This window comes from Achroia grisella, unplaced genomic scaffold (genome assembly GCF_030625045.1).
Source record: "Achroia grisella isolate CSIRO2021 unplaced genomic scaffold, CSIRO_AGI_Agris_v1 utg512, whole genome shotgun sequence".
NCBI classification, from domain to species: Eukaryota; Metazoa; Arthropoda; class Insecta; order Lepidoptera; family Pyralidae; genus Achroia; species Achroia grisella.
This window is the reverse complement of record NW_026712906.1, coordinates 3944585-3971036: the sequence shown is the minus strand read 5'-3', so window position 1 is coordinate 3971036 and position 26452 is coordinate 3944585. Positions and strand designations below refer to the sequence as shown.

The 26452-nt window shown below is 31.4% G+C and overlaps 1 protein-coding gene and 1 pseudogene across 1 annotated transcript in view; both read right to left on the bottom strand.

Annotated features, from left to right (window-relative positions):
- LOC131846831 (mucin-2) overlaps positions 1-26452 on the bottom strand; it is a 155188-nt gene that overhangs the window by 15139 nt on the left and 113597 nt on the right. Inside the window, exon 20 of the mRNA XM_059196250.1 lies at positions 14475-14754. Within this exon, the coding sequence (XP_059052233.1) occupies positions 14475-14754 (280 nt within the window). The remainder of the gene's footprint in view (positions 1-14474; positions 14755-26452) is intronic.
- LOC131846894 (U5 spliceosomal RNA) lies at positions 6152-6260 on the bottom strand (annotated as a pseudogene).

Below are 26452 nucleotides of genomic sequence, written 5' to 3'. Positions count from 1 at the left end.
TGTAACGAGACAGCTTTCCGAATGAGCGGTAGATTAAATGAATGATAACTATAACTATTCAAAACTGTTTAAATTAAGTTTATTTGAATAAATGATTTTCTATACTATTCTAAATATCAAACGTAATCTGACGATAGTCACACCGAATTAAAAATAAACAAATCAATGTGCTGCTAAAATATTCAATTTAGCTTATTGCTGCAGCCGAAGACTTAGCCGAGGCTTTAACCTTTGTTAAATACAATTTAATTTCTTAAGAAATTCAACGAAATTAGCTGTCACCGTTTACTGGAACTTTTAGAGAAACGTTGCACAATAAAAGGAGTCATTTAAACGGAGAAATCTATAATGACCGGAGACACTTGCACCGGTGCGTAAAACGAGACGAGATCGTCCGCTCCGGCTCCGAGTGATGGTCATTACCATTACCTACGGGTAACTAAACTTGTTCAATGAGAAACGCAAGTGGAAACGCTGCTATTAGAGACGATACCAACATATCCGGTGTAATTTATCTGTTGAATGTAGAATATTTCAAAGTCAAAGTAATTTCTATAGGATCTTTTTTATCCTTGGATAACCACACAACGCCATCTAGTACCAATTTAAGCAGAGTTTGTGTTACGGATAGACAACTTATATAAATACTTAGATTTTTTTTGGTAAATACATACATAGTATATGTACTTAGAAAACACCTAAACCGATACAAATACACCCAGATAAACAATCATACTCATGAATACAAATGTTTGTACTGCGCGAGAAATTGAATCCGCGACCGTCGAGAGTAAATCGGTGAATGATACCTACATAATAATAAAAATGGTCTAGGCAGTTGAAATAATAAAATTTCTGTAGGATTCGATTAAAATTTTGACAAATATTTTATTATCTAATATTGTTATTTGACAAAATTTTAATCGAAATACATAATCAATTAATAGTCGACATCGCTAGTATAATTAGCACTTCTTTACATAGGATAAAATAAAGTCGCTTTCGCTGTCTGTTCACTTAGTTATTTTAAACTACGCAATGAATTTAGAAATAGTAAGGCGATTCAAGAGGAAGGTTTATATGTATAGCAAGTAATTTATAAATTATAGATTGTAATAATAATAATAAATTTTCATTAATAATACAAGATGCATATTATTTTCGTGATCTTATAACTTATGCAGATCTTATAACTAACCTACGCAATAAAAAGTACTCGATACAATTAAACATGTCACGAATTAGTTTAGCACAAGATTAATCATCGATAACATTAAAACGAACGATATGTAATGCAATCGAGTTGGCGCAATCCGTAACTGGATCGATACGATTATTGCAAACATGTTTAAACAATGATTAACACGCTGCAATTTCTTTTTTATTGCACTTAGGTATAGCAGCGCTAAAATGTTCAACGTTGGTTCGTAGAATAAGTAATGTTTAAAATAATAATTCTCATTCTACGGTATTTGAAGTGAGACTTAAAACAACACAATTCATATGTTCTTTTTTTAAATATCGATATTGCTTATTTATTTCATCCGAAACAATATAAATAGTGTAGAATAAAATACTAGTATAATAAATCTAAAATATAATAGTAAATTAAAAAGTTAATTTTATTATATCTGGAAGCACAGTGCGTTAAGTCAATTGAACTCTTTATGGTCATCTTAATAATTATCTATAGACAAACACTTATCCAATAAAATTATATGGACGATGATGGCTTGAGAATAAAATTAGGTTTGTTAGTCCATTGTGTGGAATTGGCCCGGGTGCCTTTACGATGGTTACTGGGGGAGATCGGGTGGAAGTTAATGATAGAATAATGCAATGTACCTTTTCAGATCAACCTGACAAGGTACATTAATTTTAATATCCTATTTTTCAGCATACTATCCCGGGTATTAGTTAAATCAGCTATATTGCTGGAAATAGCATATTTGGGGCTGGAAAATATGGTGGAAAATATGGTCTAAGTGATGGATTGAATCCTACACAAAAAACATACGTATACATACATAGGAAACATATAATAGATATTATAGTAGATATATAACAATTATAAATACAAATTAAATAACAATATTTTTTATGAATGAATCAATGACCGTTTTTATTAACTTCTACAAAATTCTCGTGTTACAGTGATTTTAACAAAACTACTCCGACCGATTCTTATGAAAATTCGTTTGTATAATATGTACAAACATAAATAATACTGTATACATACACATCTGTTCTGAATAGGATGTAATCTATGTTTCATAACCATAAGAATGGTGTATTATCTTTTGGTCATTTTTTTTATAATTTATATGATTTGGCATTAAAAATATATATAACCTTCATTTTTGCCCTTCTATCATCAAACCCTATGTTGAATAGCTATATTAGTACTTTGATAATTATCTACTCTAGGCTGTCGATAACTGATTAATTTATTTTAGATTTTATTAGGTTACATAACAAAACAACGTTTGCTGGGTCAGCTAGTGAACTTATAAAGACCGTGTAATTACACACGAAGTATTGCCTAATGCTAAAAAGTATACCATAATTATTTACACTTGACCATGTAACTATGAGTAATATAATTATTTATTATTTCCACCATCTTTATGATGCTTGACATGAAGCAACCGGCGCCATTTTATTTCAACAGAAATGGCGGGAAAACTCTGTTTCGACAAGAGCGTGGGAAGCTCATAATAGGGCTGAGTGCAGTTCAAATAGAACACATTCTCACGCAGTAGGCAATCATGGGGACAGAAAAATGCAGTTGGCAATAACATGCGATTATAATAATACTTGTCTATGTAATCTAATTTTTATGTAACCTTTGTATTCTTGTCTATAATTAAACAAATTTCTAATGGAAGCTAGTTTTGCAAAACGTTTATCTTTTTATAAGATTTGGCATCGCCTTTATGAGAATTTAACTAAAATTTAATCTACATCGGTCGGTCAACATTTTTTTTTCTTTTTGATTGTCATTAGTCAGTTTAAGGTTAATAAAGATTTTGTAAATAAAAATATTATTGCCTTATTACATTAAGAACTTGTTTTATTCATATATTAATGTTATAATTAATTAACATAGAACCATCAGTAGGTATCTCACCTAACTGCACCTTTATTTAGAAATATCAACTATGTGTCTAGTTTATTTATTTATCTAGATAAATTAGAGTCCGTTTCCTTATCCTTACAAAGTGTAGAAAAGTATAGAAGACAAAGAAAGTAGTACCTATTGTTTTCTAAAAGTTAGTGATTACTTGCTCATTGTTCTCAAGTGCAGTCTATTCTTAGTCGATTCATTAATTTATTTTATCTGTGGTAGTAGTAATATATTTTATCCATAAGTAGAATAGCAAAGGTACAAGATCGTACAGCCAAATTTATAATATTTCCTTATAGATTATTTATTCATAATCTTGATCTTGGCAACGTATAATTTGAAATAACTTTTTCACACGACCGTAGTCGAGGGCAAAAGCCAATAGCTATACGTATCAATTTACAATAGAAATCGTAACCCACAAGTTGTGAAATGTTATCGAGATGAAGTGATCAAGTTACGGCATGTTACGTGAACGAAAGCGGCGTGGTGTCATACGTTTGCGATACGTGCTTTCACTATATAGGTGTTAGCGTTGATGGCATAATGGCCGGTCAGAGGTCGACATCTTTTGATTGTCTATACATATCTATATTTAATTTTAACAGACTTGTTATCGTTTCATACAGTTTAGAGGCTCAGAGAGTTTGAACACAGACGTATTTTTTTTTACGTCATAGGAATGCTAAAAAAATATATAGGTAGTACATTTTGCTTGCGGTCATTACATTCTCTCTAATTTAATTAAAAATTATACATTTTTGACAGTATAGGTAATAGTCAATAATTGCCGCGATATATTCATGTGAACCGGTAATGTACTATGTACGTGGTCCCGGTTTTGAAAATACTCTATCGCCTATGTTTATCCGGGATAATGTCGGATCCTAATGGTAAATAAATTTATCAAATCCAGTAGTTTCAGAGTTTATTCAATATAAACAAACAATTAAATCTATCCACTGTACGAGTATAATATGTATATTGAAGAGTTTACAAATGAGAAAAATGTTAATGTAAAAAAAACTAACTTAAAATTCATAGTGCTGACAATATTACATAAAGATTGTGAGTGAGTGAGTGAGTGAGTGAGTGAGTGAGTGGGTGAGTGGGTGAGTGAGTGGGTGAGTGAGTGGGTGAGTGAGTGAGTGAGGAGCTAAGCGGTTTCTATGTTGAATGTCGCTTGCCTGATCCTTGTCAATAAATATTATTTACAAAAGCAACAATCAACTTTCTTGCTCATTCATCTTGTGATAAGTCTGCGTTCCGAATGAGTGGTATAATAAACTAAATATGACTATTGAAAAGTACTTATATTAACTTTATTTCTATTTTTTTAAATAATGTATATTCAAAATTTTTATTAAGTTTTTTTGAATAAAGATTATTTCTATTTACAATGTATGTGTAATCCACAACATGTCGTAGGTATTCAGTTATAAGCTAACTGTTAACTGGTACATTATGGGCGTTACGTTTGTGTACCGTTAACTTTACATAACTCACCCGGATCGCTTCGCTATAAGCCATAACACAGTACCCCACTATTTAACGCCCAAGTAGGTAAATAGCACAAGCGTGTTGTCATCCAATCTATAATGTATGACATGCTTGTATGTACTTATTTCATGCTAAAGTGAATTAACAAGACGCGGCCTCAGTGGTCTAGCGGTTTAGCACACAGCCTTGTTTTCTATAGTCGCGGCATTGATTCCTCGCACGGTGCAAGCATTTGTATGTGCAATTAGGAAAAACAACGGGATCTTACCACGTTTTGTTTATTTTTCTTGACCAAGCATTTGTATTCATGAGTATGATTATTTGTATAAGTATGGGCATTTTCTATGTATGTTATGTATGTATTTACAAAAAACAATATATATTGACGATCTCGGTGATCTAGCGGTTTAGCACAACGCCTTACTACCGATGGTCGCGGATTCGATTCCTCGCACGGTACAAACATTTGTATTCATGAGTATGATTGTTTGTATCGGTCTGGGGACCGATACAAACAATCATACTAACACCCATGTTTTCTATGTATAATATGTATGTATTTATGAAAAAAAATTGTCTATGCATTTGTATCAGTTGTCTAGTACCCATAACACAAGCTTTAGATATCTTAACTTGGGTCTAGATGGCGCTGTGTGAATTGTCCTGAGATTATTATATATATATAAGTACTTATATTAGTTGTTTAGTACTATAACAGAAGCTCGCTGTGTGATTTATCCAGGGTTATTATGATTAGGTACCATGATCATCGTGTCTGCTAATAGACTACAAGTACCTACATATAAGTTTAAAGATACAAAGAAATACCTATGAGTTGAACGATACAAGTTTTCCACCTCTTCGCGAACGGTGTAAACTAACGAACTTCACTTTCTGGTAACAATAGCAAGTTACACAAGCCAATGATGCGGTGACAGTGAGTGTTGACCCAGAACTTTCTCTGTTCTTAACATTGTAGGTACAATGGTCTAATGATAGTGAGAATGTTTGCTTTTTTTGTTGAGGGACTATGCCTAGTTGTAAACCACCAAGCAACTTGCTTTAAACTGTGCTTAGGTTGAGAGATTGAGAGAGTGAGAATGTGCAAATATAATCAATAAAAAACAATAGGTCCAAAAGAAATGTGTATTATAAATATATCGTCTAGTGAGCGCCTTCTATTTTCTCTATGTGAATAGTATCTGTCAATACCAGGTTGTCTGTAGGAAATTGCTGTTAGCGATAGGACCGCCTTTTGTATAACATTTTTATTGTACTTTGTTGTTCTTTGTTTTTCTGTGCGCAATAAAGAGTTTTTTTTTCCAAGTCAAAAAAGTCTACTTGGCCCATTACTTATTTTTTATACTATGCTTAGGCAAACGAGCATACAGCCCATCTGATGGTATACTGTACCTTATGGACGCCTGCGACACCAGACTTTTTACTAGCGCGTTATCGACTCTTAAGAAACCATAATATACTCTTTTTTATAGTCATTTTTTAAAACTCAGTGCTGTTTAATACACCCTTTATTAAAAACGCTGTAGATTAAGACTCAGTCGAGGGCTCCCTTCTACGGAAATCTTTAGTAAAAGGCGAAAGATTTATGTGTTTTGAAGGGAAACTAGAGTTACCTAGGCAATGGACATATCCGAGCGGCCGCTGCATAATACGACTGAGTGAATAATTATCAGTTAATGTAGGTATCTGGTTCAATGCAATATGCGTGTGAAATGTTACACCAAGTCCAAGTGCACGTCATGTTGTATACATTTGATTATTTGTTTACCGACTTCAAAAAGTAGGATCTACTTGCGATTTTTATATAATACTTTTTATTGTACCTCAAATAAAATACAATGAACATAATTTATTGAGTACTAGATGTGCCCGCGGTTTCACTCGCATGTAATTTTATAGTCTATATGTTTTCTTGTCGTATTAGTGTTTTACAAACACTTTATTTCACCATGCGCCATTCGCGTTCTGTCTTTTCTCCTCTACCCAAAGGTTGTCTGGAAGAGATCGCATAAGCGATAAGACCGCCTTTTGTACCTCTATCTTATTAATATTATAAACGCGAAAGTTTGTAGGTATGGATTGATGGATGTACTGAATGGATTTTGATGAAACTTTACAGTAATATAGGTCACACATCAGAATAACATATAGGCTGTTTCACGCGGGTTAAACCGCGGGCACAGCTAGTTTATGTATAAAATAACTGAGTATAGAATGACCACAGGGCTACCTCATTAGGATGGATCAGCCGCGCCTTATATTTTGAGCTTTTGCAATCAAGCTCTTCTCGAATTGTGGGTAAATTCAAGAAATAATGGATCAGCGAGTTGTTTATCTTATATTAATCTATACTAATATAAAGCTGAAGAATTTGTTTGTTTGAACGCTCTAATCTCAAGAACTAGTGATTCAAATTAAAAAGATTATTTTATTGTATTTATCGTGAAATGCTCTGTAAAACTCTACGACCTACGACAAGAGAATCATCAATGAAAAACGTTACTCAGGGAGTTGTACAGATCGGCTAATATATAAAATATAATACTTTAAGATTACGGAAGGCATTTTGAAAATGTTGCAAAACAGATCGGAAATCCTTAATGTAGGTAAATGACGCTTTGTCACGACTTCAACATGTATTCTCACGAGAGACATGCATTTTACTGAATCTACCGTTAATATTTTCGTGATTGCATTCGGTAACCTCGGTGGTTTAGTGGTTTAGATTACTGCTTCACTTTCGATGGTTACAGGATCGCACAGTACAAATATTTGTATTCATGAGTATGGTCACTATGATAAAGAATGTATCTATGCATTTATATCAGTTGTCCAGTGCCCATAACACTAGTTTTGCTTAGCTTGGGAATGCCTGGGGTTGTATGAATTGTTCTAAGATATTATTATTATCATACAGGGGGAGAAACACGAGTGGTGAAGGTGAGTGTTGACATACGTCGACGAAGCTGCCCCATAAACCTACACTCGGGTCAGCCCCTCCGATCGATCTCCCGTTCAATTCAGACCAAAGTCGTATCCGTCAGGCGGGAGTTGGCTTTCAGCCGCTACATAAATCCTTCCGTAGGTTGGAGTGCCATCTGCACTCGCTCCCTATCGTCCGGTGAAGCTGTAAAGGCCAGGTGCGGCCAACAGCATTACAGTAGTCCGAAAAAAAAACTCAGGTCCGAAGTCCCGGGAACTGCTCGAAGTTTCCCTCACTGCTACACGATGGAACCGTCACCCGCACGGCAAATCCATAGAATGCTAGGAAGTTTGTCTCAGCTATCGCAGTTGGAAGAGGGGAGATACAAGATCTCTGAATAGAGATAGAACGATTACTGAAAATACCTACATCATAATATTATTGTGTGCGGTTTTAATAAACATGTTATTTTAAAATATCCTTCTTTTGGCTTGTTTTTGAGGTAAATAAAAAAGTATACATGATTTTTATATAAAATAAAGTCGCCGCCGATCGTTCTCTTATATCTTTTAAATTACGCAACAGATTTTTACGCAGTTTTCAGAAATAGATAGAGTGATTCAAGAAGAAGATTTTTATGTAACACATGTGTATTATAGTATAGAACAAGCCAAGAAATTCAAACATTTATAATGCATCTGTGCGACACCGGCACGACTTAAAATAGAGTGAAAATGTACACAGCATACAACACTGTCCATAATAAAATGAGTGTTTCGTATAGAACCAATTGAATTAACATGGTAATTATGACCAATGGTTGCGGTTTTTCACGGCCATTTCAATTTGACCGGTCATTGCCAAATATGGAAACAGCTCTATTTTTTGTTTCGAATCATCATTTGCACAGTAGGTGTAATAAAATTAAACCTAGATGGTCACGCTTGATTTGGTAACATGTTATCCATATTAATATTGTATTCGAAAGTATATCTGTCTATTTATTTCTTTTTTCTTCCCTTTTCACAACTATTTTTTAACTTTTCGCTAAAAAAAATCACAGAGAAGATCTTAATGTAATTTGGTGTGTAAATAATACAACAGTAATATCCCTGGACAATTCACACAGCGCCATCTAGTCACAAGCTAAGCAGGGACTGTATTGTAGCTACTAAACAATTGATATAATTATTTAAATACATTTTTTTATATAGGTACATATAATATCAGGACAATTCACACAGCGCCATCTAGATCCAACTTAAGCCAGCTAAAGCTTGTGTTATGGGTACTAGATAACTGATATAAATACTATGAATAGACATATATTTTTTCGTAAATACATACATATTATACATAGAAAACACCTAGACCGATACAAAAAAATCACAATTATGAATACAAATTGTTTGCACTGTGCGGGTTTGTCAGAATGATAATATTTTAACACATTTTTTTAACATCTGCCAGATTCTAAGACGCGACCTTTATGTCTGAATCTGTATAGTAAACCACTACGCCAAGAGTGTCTTAAGCTAATACAACTGCTTAAATTAGCATTTCATTGATAAAAGTTGATGTGGCCGGCCTCGGGTTCACATCCGTGGTAGGCCATTTGTCATAAGGACAACGTACTCGTATAGTAGAAATGTCTAGGTCAAATACCATATCGTGCCTATCATTATATTGATTTCATTCTGCTTTATAATTATAACGATCTGGTCAGATCAACGACGAAGCATTTTGCGTCAATAAGGCCTCGAATTGAGTGGAATTACGGACCCTCGTGAATCCACAAACAATTCATCATGATTGTTTCTAAGGGGGACCGCGTGGAGGTCGACCTGGCATGGTATTGCTAGCATTAGGAAGTAGTGACGCTATTATTAGTAATGTACCATATCTAGTATACATTGGAAATCATTAGTTAAATAAATTACAGCGTACTAATTAACTGTTTTGTTTTAACCTAATTATATACTTTCCCTGTAATTAAAATCCCGACAATATGTAAGAAAATGTTTTTAATATAATATGTTATTATCCACTTTGCCACAATACCTCTAAATTTTTTTAAAAATTTAATTTCGGACAGGATCTCGATCTTTTCGAGTAAAATCTCCACCTTTCCACATTATCCCACTCTCAAATTATTATATACTTTTTTTATTTAATATCGGTTAGATTCTGGACCTTTGAGAGACGAAAGGCCGAGAGAAAAGACGAAAAGAACGAAAGCAAAAAAACTTTCACTTTTCCAGATTAAACCATTTTCGAATTTTTATTTTTATTTTTTATTTAATGTCGGGCAGTTTCTCGTCCTTTGAGGGCCGAAAGGCCGAGTATCACCCCCACTTTTAAACATTAACACTCTCTCAAATTATTATAATTAATTTTACATCGTTCATATCATAATTTAGCTAAGTTTTAAGTTAAGGTGCGCAATATTAATATAAACAGAATGTGGCTGATATATTGTCCTGATACTTTAATAATGACGAGTATACTCATGATGTTATATTTTTTGTTTCTCACAGCTACTCTATTACTAATCGCTGTTGTTGCACCCAGAGTCAAGCATATTGATTGGTTTGGGTCGGATTCTCAAGATAATGGAAGTTTAGGAAATTTTGAAATAACTTTTTTAATTGCCTCGAGTCAATTATTTGTTGCCAGTTGTTCTAAACGCTTTTATGTGAAAATGTGTTGTAATTTGTATTTTTAAAATAAGAATGAATTTGTCGATCTGTAATGAAATTGTCGACTGTCAATTTTAAGAAACAATAATCTAGCTTTAAAATTACTGGCAGGTAAGCATAAACTTGCAGATTAAATATAAAAAATCGAGTATTAATCAATTCCAATTTTGAGATTCTAATTTCAAAATTTTTTATATGATAATAAATAAGACTAGTGAAAAAAATCAAACCTTAATTTACATTTTAAAAAACAATTGAAACCGAATAATAATAAATTATGAATGTAAAAAAAAAACCGTTTGTGGTAAATATATAAACCCAGAATATTTGTCCGTATGTTAGAGCAATGAACAAATAGTTACAGAATAGTTTTTCTAACGACTTCAATGTTGCAATGAATACATGCATTTAAAGAGCTACTATTTAGTACACATACGAGTGACTGACTATGTCATGAGGTTTTGCATCATTAGGTTGCAATTGCCTTTGTCTCATTAATCGAGGTCGGTGCAGTATATTTTACCACTGACAATATGAACCGCATCATCAACTATTATATTTCAGTCAATTTTATATTATATTCTATTTATAATATGAATGTATTTACGAAAAATAATAATATCTACATACTTGTATCTAGTATCCATAACACAAGCTTTAGCTAGCTTAACTTGGATCTAGATGCCACTGTGTGAATTGTTCTGAGATTATTTATTATATTTCAGCCAATTCTTTATTTATAGGTACATACTGAATGAGTTATAAAATAATTACTGTTTGAGATTCTTCACGGTTCTTTTCAACTGAAGTAGCCGGACGATAGGGATAGTAATAAAAAAAATAGACGTACATGAGTGGCAAAATAACGGAAATTAATAAATAATTCTGCTATTGACTTTATTAATTTACTAATGGCGGACGGCTTTCAACATGCACATATGAAAGAAAGAAAAACATTTGTTTACTACCATTGCATTTACATATTCATATAACAATAGATTATATTTCATACCTGGCTGGTTGGTATATTTTTTTTCTGTTAACATTTTTGGCCTCCATCTTTATCAAATAATTCTTTATCTAATTTATTCTTTGCCAAATAATAATGTAGCAGTGTAATTATTATATGCAAGTATTAGTTGTTAGTAAATTTCTTTCTTTCTTTCACAGCTTTTCATTGGTCATCGTCTCCATTTACATGCATCTTTCGTAATCATTACCTTCTTAGAATGGTTTCCGTTCCTCCGCCTGACATGACCATACCAAGATAATTGGTCACTTCGCAACTTAATAGAAGTTACTGGCGCAACTTTCTGACTATCATATATGGATACTCATTTCTTACTATGCCGTCATAATTAGCTAGGTATTCAAAGTAAGGAACATACTCATTACTTTTATAATATTTGTATGGAATAGCTGTTGCCAAGATTTTGTATGTGTGATATTCTATACTTGGATACTTAATGTATTTCTGCAATGGTGCCATTCAATTATTTCTCTTATTGTATAGCTAACTATGGTGAATATAGTCCAAAGGTTAACTTCAAAAGTATAAAAAAATTACCTTTATTCATGTTGGTTTATTACAGTCTAACCTACCGTCAGTTCGGAGTGCTTTAGAGCTAAGAACTGCTAAGAAACTCAGCGGTTATTCTTTTCAAATAACTATATACATTTTTAAATTTAAATTAGGGAGAATAGGGTGACTACCAGCATTGCATTTCGGATTATTCTAATACTGTTAGCCGCAGCAGGCCTCTACAGCTTCACTGAACGATAGGGGGCGAGTGCTGATATTTCAACCCGCGGAAGGACTTTTGTAGCGGCTGATGTCCAACTCTTGCCTGACGGGTACGAATTTGGTCTGAGGGCTTGACAAGGGGTTCGAACCTCGGCTGAGGCTGTTGTAATTTTGATCCCCGTTTAAATTGGATGGGAAGGGCGCTATTGCAGTGATGAGCTCTACTTGCGTTGATATATTAATTTCAAGAGCATTGAATCATATAGCAGTGAAATTATTAGCTATAAAGATATTACTCCACGTGTCCAGAGTTGGTTTAAGTTAGACAGAATCTTCGTAGAAAACTTAGCAGAAACTAACTGGGGGCGTAGCTTAGGGCGTGTATTACGACGGACCTCTGAATGTTGGTATATATGGTGGTTAGATGTTATATCACACCTAACCACCATATATGGAGATTATTCTAAAATGAAAACTTACTTCAAAAGTACTTGAAATCTTTTATTAAAAAGATTAACAAAAAAGGTTCACATCCCTGGAAGTGGAGATATTTCGTAATAAAAATAAAGAATTAAGAAAAATATCTTCTATTATAATTTAAAGTATAAAAATAAAAATTATAGTAAACATTACGAATTTTTGGTAAAAAAAAAATGCTTTAGTTAATGTTAATAGGATATTATTAAAAATCAACGTAGTGCCATTCACCTGACATTTTAGAATGTACGTAAAACATTTTATGTAAATATTTAGAGTTTTTCAAGGTTTTTATATTTTGATGTTCTGACTCACTAATCCATTATTTAATTAACATGTTGGAGCATCTAATTTCATAGTGACGTCATGGTACGACCTCTAATACCTACTAATATATAATTTATAGAATGTGTGTATGCCAAAATCGTAGTATAAAAAATAAATACCAATACAACCTATAAACGCCCGCCTGTAGAGAAACGAAGTTATTTTTTATGTATTTGGTACGAAAAAGAAACTAAAAATTACTTTTTGTAAGTTAAATATAATAGTTAATTATTATAATATAATAGTTGGTGCTGACCTTTTTGTAGGCATTATAAAACTTTACAACTTGTTTTTAGAAATCAATCATAACAATGTATTTAACATGGCACACAAAATATATAACAGTTTACCCGCAGATTTGATAGAATTGACAGGACATAATTTTAGAAATAAATTGACCAAATGGCTGTTAGCACACTGTTATTTAATCTCTGGACGATTATTTCAATTATAAATAAAAATAAAGTAATAATAATTGTAATAATCTATCATTTTAAATATGTAATGTTAATCTAATTGTTATAATGTAGATATTAATATATGTCATTATTAAGTGTATTAATAAAATTTGTATGCCTACTGAAAAAAGGCTTATTACAGCGCAGCCTACTACTGTCACTGGGGCTTTAGATATTGTTATGTGCATGTCTGTCTGTAATGCGAATAAATGACTTACTTACTAACCATCTCATCGTTAAGGCAGGTTCAAACAAAATTCTTTATAATCAGACTACGCAGATGGATTTGTAAATCTAAATATACCTATATAACTCAAAGGTGACTGACGTAGTGATCTATCAACGCACAGCCCAAACCACTGGACGGATCGAGCTGAAATTTAGCATGCAGGTAGATGTTATGACGTAGGCATCCGCTAAGAAAGGATTTTGATTAATTCTAACCCCAAAGCGATAAAATAGGGGATGAAAGTTTGTATAAAACTTTGTCAATTTTAAACCGATCGAGCTGAGACTTTGCATGCATAAAGCTACTATGACGTAGCCATCCCCTAAGAAAGGATTTTGATAAATTCCACCCCTAAGAGGATAAATTAACGCGAGCGAAGCCGCGGGCAAAAGTTAGTAATAATAATAAACCTGGACGCTGGCGCTGTGTAATTCACACTCTGCCATCAGCCATCTGCTCTCAAGCTAAGCAGAGCTCGTATTATGGGTACTAGACAACTGATACAAATGGATTAGTAGATTTTTTTGTAACTATATATAGAAAACACGCAGATTGATATAAACAATCTTACTCATGATTACAAATGTACCGTGCTATGAATCAAACCTGCGACCATCAGAAGTAAGGCGGTATGCTAAACCAGTAAACCACCGAGGCCGTCTAATGTACCTTGGCTGAACTTCTATACCTAATGCGTAATACAACTCAACAAAGGTAAATATGATAATATCAAAACTCCGTGTCATGCCAATCAGCTATTTTGCGAGTACATACAGTTATGTATCTATCACGAACACAGCAATAGGTGTACCGTCACCCATTCTCTTTTCATTCACGACTTCCACCTTGATACTTGCAAAACCGCCCTTACTACGTTTTCTACGCAGCTTTCCATAGTAAATGACCTGTAAACAAATTCGTAACCGCAAAAAGTCATATTCAGTGCTTTGTATAGGAAACCGGACTCACCGTTCGCCCCACCAGGCCGCCGGCGCGAGTAGTTTCGCTTGGGTAGCTCACTGCGCCGCGCGCCGCCATTCAAAGATGGCCGCTGTTCTATTTGTCTCTGGTCCTCGTCGGCATTTTCCTCTTTTCTACTACTTTGGTACTTGAATTTGGACTTCGTTCTTCGCGTGTACTTGGTTGTGGTGGCATCTGTGCTAACGGGATCCGTGTTAGACTCTGTGGCGTCTGGAGAGCTGGTGGCTTTGTTCCGCCGGAGTAGCTGATTTCGACGTTCTTTCAAGCTCTGTGGAAGGAAAATGACGGTTAGTAAAACTTTTTAATTATCTGTAAATACATATCTATTTATAAAAGTAAAATAAGCAGTAGCTTATATGATCGTAAACAGTTATCGTACCAATGGAATACAACCGGAATAGTATAAAATATTATTATAAAAATTAAACAAATTAAAATATATAGCTATGTTTAAATTATATACATATATCATTATACACAATACATCTCAATTAAAGGAATGAGAAAACGAATACATATATTATTTTTTCTATTCATAATTTTATTTTCTATACAATGTAAAATATTAATTTACAAAAAAGAATCTAGAACAAATTACAATAGTTCTATATATAATAATATTTTTAATGTGTAATCTTTGTATATATAAGTTATATGAAATGAATATTTCATATAACTTGAACATTATTAAGTAAGGTTTTAATTATGGTATAAAATCTAATACACCTATAAAATCATGAATATTATAATAAATTGTAAAATTTGGTATGATCGTTTATAAAATATTTATATGTGATTATTATAAATATTAATTTTATTTAAATTAACTTTATTGAATCTTGTTGATTAGTAATAATTTAGGAATGTTGTTCACGGAACTGACAATTAAAATATAGTAAAAATAAATCTAGCGCCTTTAATAATATGGATATATATTTATATTATTAATATTAACTACTTATTATTAATTAAAAAGTATAATATAAGAAATAACCATTTTTTAATATAATGTAACTACGGCAATTTATGTGAGCTCTACATATGATAATAAATTCTGCTTATGAAATAGTTTTAGAAAAATAAGTTTTAGTATATTGTTTTGGTTACTAGAGCGATTTCTTGTAAGCTCTACATATGAAAGTATGTTCTGTATATGAAATAGCGTTAGAAAAAATAGTTTTACTATAATTTATTTAATATTTATACGTTTCTTAAATTGATTAAGTACTTGAATATGTTTATTTGTAGATTTAAGTTCAGCATGCTCTCTGATTAACATTTAATTTTGCTTCAAGAGTTATTGTTAAGTAATTTATTTGTAAATATTTCACTGTGCGTAATAAAGTGTGATGTTATTATGAATATTATTTAAATATAAACATAATAGGTAAATAAATTCATGATTATTGTTAAACTATAATGTTCATAAGTATTATTGCATATATCAATACAATAAATATTGTTATTTATGAATACTATTTTTGACTCCAAATTAATTTATTCTTTATCCATAGATTTTTATCACCAATGTCCGGATAGTATTGTGTAATAATTACGTAAAAACTGATTTGAATTTGTAATTGAGTTAGATAATAATTATTAATTTAAATGTTGGTTTCACATGCAAATGTAAATGACACAAAACACGAATAAGAGAGTGAGTTGTTCTATTATCTTACTAATATTATAAACGCGAAAGTTTGTGAGTATGGATGGATGTTTGTTACTCTTTTACGTAAAAACTACTGAACGGGTTTTGTTGAAACTTTACAGTAATATAGCTTATACGTCAGAATAACACATAGGCTATAATTTATTTTAGATATTTTGTAAATTGAGCGAAATATATTGTTAAGTGTGATACAGACGAAGTTACGCGGCTCAGCTAGTATAAAATAAAATCTGTACTTTTTAACGTACTGTATTAAATTTTGAATATATTATATACATATATATTAATATAATATTGAGCACACGTACTATTATACTATACATGTACATATATGTATATAAAAATACAGTAAATTATATATACATCTTTACAATTTTACGGACTTTATTAGATAAGATTATTACAGACAAATTCGAGACAAAATATCGAAACTAGAAAGCCTATGTACTCCACAATAAATAATAATCCTGCTCCTAATACCTAATAGTAGTTATAACATATATATTATTAAAAATATATTATAACTATAAAATAAAAATAGCAGTTCTGGCGAACGTTGTTGTGCCATTCAAACTAGTATCGCTATTAAAAAATAGGAATTAATAGTGGAAGGGCAAAAGTGTAAATAATTAATTGAGTTCTATGTATTTTTAATGTCGAATCATAAAATAATTGTTTAATTTATTAAAATAACTTAGCCTATTCTCAGACCAACTGACCGACCGACTGAACATATAAAATCATCTAAATCAGTTTACCCGTTTCGGGACGTATGGCAACTTACTGCGGTAGATTGAAAAAAATGTGATGACTATTCAAAAGTGTTGTAATGTAAGTTTATTTGAATAAATGATTTTCTATTCTATTCTACTGTAACACGAGAATTTTATATATATATATATCGTACCTACGTATATAAAACGTAGAAATTTACTCTTGCTTTTTATTTATTGTACATGTTCAAGGAATTGAACACTTTAATAAATTCCACATAAGTATGTTATTAATTTTATTAATACTTATTTAATTGCAACTTTCGCTCACTTTTGCATTTTAAATTCAGAATTTCTCTCTTTGTTTAATTAATGTATAATGTATAATTATCATTTCACATTTTTTTGCATAATTTTATGGTTTTGTGGCTTTAGAAACCAAACTAGTTAAATATACCCGTTGGTATACAGGCATATTTTAAAATGTATTTAAAATATAAATAATAAGCAGTACTTAACTGCTGTTTATATAATTTGGCAATGAATATATATATTATACTATTGACCCGCCCCAACTTCGCATGGATGCATTACAAATATTTTTCGGTTTTCTTGTTTTTGAATCAAGTAATTAATAATATCTAAGAGTACAGACAGCAGTGGAGATTTTGTTTTATACTATGTAAGGATTAAGTAGTTAAGTTTGTATAAACAGTTGAATAATTATCTATATAATCTTGTAGTAATCATACACGGTTCAATACAAAATCATACGTTATTATAAAGGTTAGTCAGTATACGAAGACAAAAATCGGATGTAATTCTAAAAATAAAACCAATTACAATAACTAAAAACTAATTGTGGATATGCCAAATCTTATAGAAATATATAATGTTGCCAGTAAAATATAGTTGCATTATGCTAAGTACACAATATCAACGTAATTCTGATCAAACAAAAAATAAAAAAACAGGTATTGCACATTTCTAGTTTACGAGTAATAAATCCCACGAAGTCAGTTACGAGAAAGGACATAGAAATAGATAAAAAAACTAAACAGCTATTACGAATAGACACCTAATTACTTAATTGCTTAGAAATCGGCACGTTGAATGCAATTTCCAAAGTCACATTACGCATAGTAAGGTAACGATGTGGCAAAAAAATAATCAAAAGAATCTGGATCTCGGATGAATGTAGCGTATACCTTTGCCTTTTATGGATTGGAAGTAGTTTCTGTACCTACCTAGTCTATGGTTATTGTAGTAATTTAAAAACTTACGAAATATAAACTTTCTAGAAAGAATTTTTTAGAATAAATAAAATTTGTATTTCGAAAGATAGGTTTTCAACTTGACTTTGATTTGGTATTTTTGTGTTTATTACACATATATGTATACATAGAAAATACCGTATATTACTATGTATACATATATATAGATCTCTCTTTCATGCGTTGCATTCCTGAGAATTAAACTGTAAAGCAACATAATTTTATGTAAAACAAAGTGAATCACTACTATTTCGAGATTTGCCAGTCGGAGGTATCTAAGTTACCTACACATTTAAATGCGGGCTTGTACTAGTAGATAGATAGATAGATAAATCATTTGTTTGTATCGTCAACACTTATACAACGAAGCTGAAATGATAACAGTAATTAGAAAGCAAAAAAATTTAGAAGCATTTATTTTTAAGTTAATTTATTACCTATACTACCATTAATTACCAAGCGCAAACCCATTAAATGTAAAAAAAAATATAGATATTTTTATATTTTATTAATTATTGGTATATAATCGTCCGATCATACTCGGATCCTCTGTTACCTTATCGTATGGGCTAGGCAAATTTGTTTACCACATTGCAATAAACTAGCCTAGAGGCTAGTCTCTAGCCTTATTATCTGTCACACAGTCCGTCCATCTCTTTATATATCTTTCTCTACCTTTTCAAATGTTCACATTCATATATATATTTATATATATATAAATTTTTTCAAATTTGAAATGTTTTTAGAAATATATTTTTTATCACGATTACCAATAAATACATAGGATTTTTACCAATCATAATATGGTAAATAAGTTGATTAAGTTTCATAGAAACCAATAGATAAAGAGAAATTCTATAATTTTATGTATTTTATATACATAAAATTATATGTATTTTTCTTAACAGGAATTAATATTATATAAATATAACTAAAACAGACAAACTAAAGAGCGAACGCTGCCAGTATCTTCGGAACGTTGCCTAAAGGGACCCTTTTAATAATATATTTTAGTCATTATATATTTTTTTAAGCTTTTTAATTTTAGGTTCTTAGTTGTACAATTAGGTTATGTAAATACTAGTAATAAATTTAAACTAAAACAAATACATGTATTCATAAAGTGATACGTAGATATACACATATATAGGTAGTCTTAAGGATAACATCGGCATTTATATTCAAGGCGATCAAGTCTCTTCCACTGCTGAACTTGTAAGGAATTCATTAATAATATGACCACATCTGTTGTTGTATAAAACACGCGATACTCGGTATTTTCTGATGATTATTCATTTATTATACTCTGTATTACAAGGTTTTTATTTCTTTTTTTCTGTAATAGTAACATTTGGATGTTATTTTAATCATTTGTATGTAAAAGTATCACTTCGCCAATTTGTATAGAACAGACGTGGAATTCTTTCGTATTCTAAATAAGTAGGTTTCCTTTGTTATTGCCACAAGAGTCGATATTAGGGCTGTGGAATTTGGATTTTTTATATACTGATATTGCGAGTTACAGATGCAAGTTTAGCTATACAGTTCGCAAATATAGCTACGCATAATAATTTAAACGTATTTAAAAGTAAAAATTGTTACTGTCCACATGACATAATTATGCCTCTTATTCTTAGCTATAAATAAATAATCAAAGTATAAATTGTAACCGGTATAAAAAAAGATATTTATCACTACATCACGTTTAATTCGTCATAGTAACGGAAGTTGAATCAGTTAAATTTAACTGGATGCCCTTGTGTATGCAAGTACTTGAAAATTGACGTTACAGTTAATTAAATACTCGTTAAATTCAATTGACCACCAACTTGAACTGTTCCGGGTTTTAACATTAATAAAGTAACATTACGAAATTGAATAGATTTTTTGTAAGTATTGAACTTGTATACTTTTTGACAAAAAACATTACAGCGAACTGTGTATAATTTACATAATGTTAGAACTCTAATATAACTTCACGAATGCAATCACATATTGAGTAGTCAGAGACATTGGTGAACATAATGAAATCTAAATCTTTATTCTTTGAAATATAAATTATCTTTATTCAAATAAACTTAATATGAACACTATTGAATAGTCACATATTTTTTTATTCTACCACTCATTCATGTAGGTCTATTATTGACTCCTATGATATGTCAAAGCTATCGTCAGTTCAGTTGATAGTCTAAACTCTAGGCTCTAGTGACCCAGCTAAGTGAAATCTATCCTAGAATTAGTCCCCTAGGTAGTCCTGAAAAATAATCGTCTTTTTACAATTACATTTTACAAGTTCGTGTTATACGTTTTAATAAAATAATTTATTTTATTGCACGCACATGCTTATTTTATGTGGAAATACAACAAAGAAAAATTACGTAACGGTGTTGAGTAATTATCTAATGGGAACTGTGCTGGCAATAAACCGGTTTAATGTTGTAAATACATGCAGGGTTAATCATAAACGATATAGGTACCAGATACCAAGAACAACAGAATGTGACGTCCGAAAGTATGCAATACATATAGTAAAAATAAAGTATCCAGACATTATACTCTATGGTATCAAATATGAGGAAGTATAAACGTAGACTAGGCTGTACGGTCTAAGGATCTTTGCCTGTTCCATCACTGAAAAGGAGATGGACGAATATGGGAAAAAAAACTCTATGGTATCTATACCATATACGAATAATGGTTTTCACATAATGTGGTTAATAATATTATATTTCATTTGTATATACAAATCCCTTCCTGTAGGCATGATTTCCGTGTCTCTTGGTACGAAATATAGCAGATTTTCGCTTGTTTTTTAATGATTAGTATGTTCCTTTTTTAAATGTTATAATTATCATCGAGGTTATCTTTGCCATGAATGGTAATTAAAATATATAACATCCTATTTCATTTCATTGTTTATTTTCAAAGTATTAATAGAAGTATTTCAATGACTACGATAAATAAATGTAAATATAACGACTAAAAGTTATATAAAATGAATATGTATGTATAGGTAATAAAATTCTAAGTTTGAAAATAAAAAAGTGCACTCGATTAAAACAGGCATCTTTAAAAAATATAAAATAAAACATCTTTTCCCGTTCAGAAAAAAACATATGAGGTTTTACTATGAAATACTCTGTATGAATTTTGCGCAACATCTAATGTTGCGCAAAACTTAAATATTCAATACAATGCGACGACATGGCCGTGCAGCTGCTGTGCTTTATCGAATGAGCTGGTGTACTCGTAATGATAATGTCCTTGTGTCGAAATAAACTATAAAATATGTCATTTATTGTGTTTACACATCATTTATACACAAGTTAGCGCAATCATGCCTCCATGGCCAATATATAGAAGCTTGCTCTTGACATTGTAAATCATCTTTTTTCTTATTGCAACACATTCTGAATAATCTAAACATAACTTTTTTTTTTAATAGGAACACACATGTGGTACAGGTACTGTTTTCAAACATTTTAATTTTCAAAAAGTAGGCCTCAATTGAATTGTGTTTTTAATAGGAACACAAATACATGTGGTTCAGGTATTACTTTCATACATTTTATTCCTAAAAATCTCAATTCAGTTGTATTTTTATGTAAAATATCTCTATAAATAATATAATAATAGAAAATAATTTTCGTAACATCTTACTGCTTACTACTTAGTATTACTGCTCGGTATAGTACCTCATAAGAGCAGAAATTACTTTGCTACTAGTAGTAATTACAATTTACAATATTTTTGCTTTATTCCTCTGTTACTCTATGATATCCAAGAAAATGAATTGTAATCTTTACATGCTAGTGTTTTAATTGTGATTTTAGTCTTATCATAAGAGCAGAAATTAACTTATTAATAATAATAATCTCAGGACAATTCACACAGCGCCATCTTGTCCCAATTTAAGCTACCTAAAGCTTGTGTTATGGGTACTACATAACTGATAAATTCATAGATTTCTTTTTTCTAAATACGTACATATTATATACATATAGATAACACCTAGACCATGAATACAAATGTTTGTGCCGTGCGAGGAATCGAACCCGCGACCATCGGAAGTAAGACGATGTACTGAACCGCTAGACCACCGAGGCCGAAAATGAATTGTATTCCTTATATGTATGTGGTAGTAATGTAATATTAATGTATCTGTGGTGCTAGTTTTTTAATTGTGATTTTAGTCTTGTAGGTATCTGTGCCGTTTATCAAAATACCCATACTTGTCTAACAGCGTCACGTAGCTAGCATACTTGGAATGTACACGTGGTCAGCCTTGAGTTAGTTGGCAGCCTGAATTTATATTAATCGACAAGTATATAAACCAGTGGTTCTCAACCTTTAAATGGTAGGAGTCCATTTGACGTCATTTGATTTCTACCTTGCTATTAATCAGCAACTGTTTGTGGATTATTGTAAATGTAAAAGAAAAGATTTGTTATGTTATATTTTTATTGTTATATATTGACTTGTGACTTATTTATTACTATCTGTGCCCCCGGTTTCACTCGCATGAAATTTATAATCTATGTGTTATGTGTTATTCTCATATGTATTTTACAATAATAGCTATACCTACCTATTATTGTAAAGTTTCATCAAAATACGTTCAGTAGTTTTTGCGTGAAAGAGTAACGAACATCCATCCATTCTCACATACTTTCTTACAATATTAATAAGATTTCAAGATAACTTCGCGCGAAGTGATTCGATTACTCCCAGGAACCACCAGTGTTCCGCGGACCACCGTTTGAGAACCACTGACAAAAGGTATTACTAGGCACCTGACCGTTTTGAGTAATCATTTGGTAATAGTCCATAACAGGTACTGATTAGCGTTCAAGGTTGTACGACTAGGTTTTTAGGCCCGTATAAATCAATGTACCTTTTATAGGTATCTACAAATAGATATTTTTTTATAATCTTTGTAATAATGTAAGCGTAATAAATAATGCCAACCTTTTGAAACGTTTTTTTACATTTTTTTTTATTTTTATATGTTGCGTGGTTCCTGGACTATTTTAAAAAGGTTTACGAAATTGATTTCACAAATTCTAATTTTAAATTTTAAAATTGGAATACGAATATCTAATCAATTAATATTTAATAATGAAAATGGATGTTACGAATTTAATCCCAAAGATTATTATTTTAAAATTCAAATACCAATATTAATTTATCTAATAACTTAATATTAAATCATGTAAATCATTACATAGTATAAAATAAAGTCGCTGTCACTGTCTGTCCGTCCCTATGTATGCTTAAATCTTTAAAATTACGGATTTTGAAGCGGTTTTTTTAATAGATAGAGTGAGTCAAGAGGAAGGTATATAATACATGTACACCCGTGCAAAGCCGGGGCGAGTAGCTAGTAAGTCTATTAATTACTGAATTATTTTTACAAGTGGTCTTCCAATAGTCGAAATTCAACCATAATTAAATTAAATTATAAATATGAAAATTATTAAGCTTCTATTGGTAAAAACTACTTCTATGTGTGTGTGATAAATAATGATTTAATGTATTTTTATGTATAATCAAAAAAAGTTTGGTATATGCATTCTGTACTCCTTCACTACATAAACTGGAAGTGTATGATATTTCATACACGTCCGTCCGTGCAAAAAGGAGTCCAAAATTTTTGCTTCAAGTATTAATATAATGATATTAACACTGCCTTTGGTATTACCCAAATAATATTTGACATAAGTTGTTAGTAGCACTATATTAGATATAAAACAAAATTGAAGAAATTGTAAAAAAAAAAATTCAAAATTTATATATTTAGCTGATTGCACTAATAATCAATGCGTAGCAGTTACTATGTTGATTATCGCATGCCTCTTACTTGTTATTATGCAATTATTTATTTTAAAAAACATCTATTCGAAAGAGCAACCCCCAAGTTTATTGCTCGTTCTTATTGCGATGCGTCTGCGTTCTAAATGAGTGACAGAATAAAAAAATATGACTATTCCAAAGTGCTTGTATTGGGTTTATTTGAATAACGATTATTTCTATTAGAAGGTCAGTATGTTAGTAGGTAGGTCTTAGACTATAAATAACAACTTAATATTTATTTTTGTGTCAATACATAACTTTCGACAAAACTGCGCACTTGTCGGATCCGTTCAGCTCTGAACTTGAATTGTCTTGCATAAAATGTGACGCAATGACCAACCGGTTTTCTAATTGGTTTTCTATTTAACAAATTAGGAATGACACATTTGTCTTCGTTTAATTTATTATTTATATTGAAATTCAAAATATCGTTATACGTGTATGTCTATTACAGACTCTTAAGATATGTCAAATCTACCGTCAGTTCGGAATGATATATACATATATATTTATACGATACTAAGAATAATAATATTAAGAAATAGAAATAATATTTATTCAAACAAACTTAATATAAGCACTTTTGAATAGTTATATTTTTTAATTCTACCACTCATTCGGAACTCAATCTCATAACAAGATGAATGGTCAAGAAACTTACGTATAGATAAATAAATAACTTAAAACCTTCAGAAAAATTCAACATTATTGTAGTATTAATGTAGATATATTAAAATAAGTAAGTTTTTGACCATATTACACGTTTTAATGTTATATATATGTGTACTATACATTAAAACTGGCGACCCATTCCGGTTTCGCAGTGAATCATTACAAATCTTTGAATGTCTCGGCTTGTTCTATACTATAACACATATGTATTAAAACACTCTATCTAGTGCTTAGAAATACATTAAAATCCGTTGCGTAATTTAATAGATATAATAATATAATAATAATAATAATAATCTCAGGACAATTCACACAGCGCCATCTAGACCCAAGTTAAGCTAGCTAAAGCTTGTGTTATGGGTCCTAGACAACTGATACAAATACATAGATATATTTTTTTTTCGTAAATACATACATATTATACATATAAAATACCCAGACCGATACAAACAATCATACTCATGAATACAAATGTTTGTGCCGTGCGAGGAATCGAACCCGCGACCATCGGTCGTAAAGCGGTAGACTAGACCGCTAGACCACCGAGGTAAGCGAACAGATAGCGGCGCTGTTTTGTTTTATAGTGTGTAAAGATGAAATACTTTTTCAGCTTCAATAAACAAATTCGTTAAAGAAATATTGTCACTAATTTTATGTAACTTGACGTAAGACGTGTTCTTGACGTCAACGGAATGAAAGTAAAAAACCAATAGTCGAATATTGTATTACGTAAAAATAATATTCATTAACTAGTTTTCGCTTCCGCAGGTACGCACTGTAGTGTCACGTTTCCTTGATAATGTGGCGTGACTTGGCTTATAAAACACTAGCCGTTTCCCGTTACTTTGTCTGCGTTTCAGATAAAAGATCAGTCCTCGTGATACAATCTATTTTCACGTCCTATTGATACGTTTAGTTATGTAGTCGTAAAGGATAGGCGGGAGTTAGCCTTCATAAAGCCTTTACAGCTTCATCAAACAATATGGGCCAAGTGTAGATTGCAGTCCAAACCTGCGGAGGGACTTATTCAGCTAATGACCAAATCCCGCCTGTCTGATACGACTTTACTCTGATGGCATCGCTAGGGTCCGAACCTCGGCTCAAATGGTTGTAATTTCGATCCCCGTTTGATTTAGACCCCGTCTATTTCCGTCTATAGATTGATCTAAAGTTGTCACCGTAGCCTATATATACATGTATAGCAGTACGTACATTACGTTATTATTACAAAAGACAAAGAAGGCTTGCCACTTGATCTGTAATTTTACTGCCTAATCCGAAACCGAAACCCTACAACCGATTCACAAATTACAAAGCAAACTGCTTAGGATTTAAAAGTAAGGATTGATTATGCAAATAATGTCAATTTTCATTGCAATTCGTAGTCTACCTACAAGATAATCAAACAATGAGTGAAGTACACCAATTGCGCAACCTTCAGCCCACAGAAGACATTTAATAGGCACTCCGGAGTAAGGCATGCACACAATGAACTGCCTCGCCCACACATATTTCTTTAAATATCCTTATGACGTTACTTGTACAAGTATGAGACGCGTAATCAAAGTTAAGTTATCTTTTTTTTACTCAAATAACTTACATTGAAGCACTTTTGAATAGTCATTCCGCTCATTCGGAAAGCTGTCTCATCACAAAAAGAACGAGCTAGAGACTTGCGTGTTGCTCTTCTAAAAAATTATTACTTTACATTTTTAAGTTTAAGTGTGTGAATACAAACTACCAATTAGCACTAATTCAATTAAATACTCAAATAGAAAA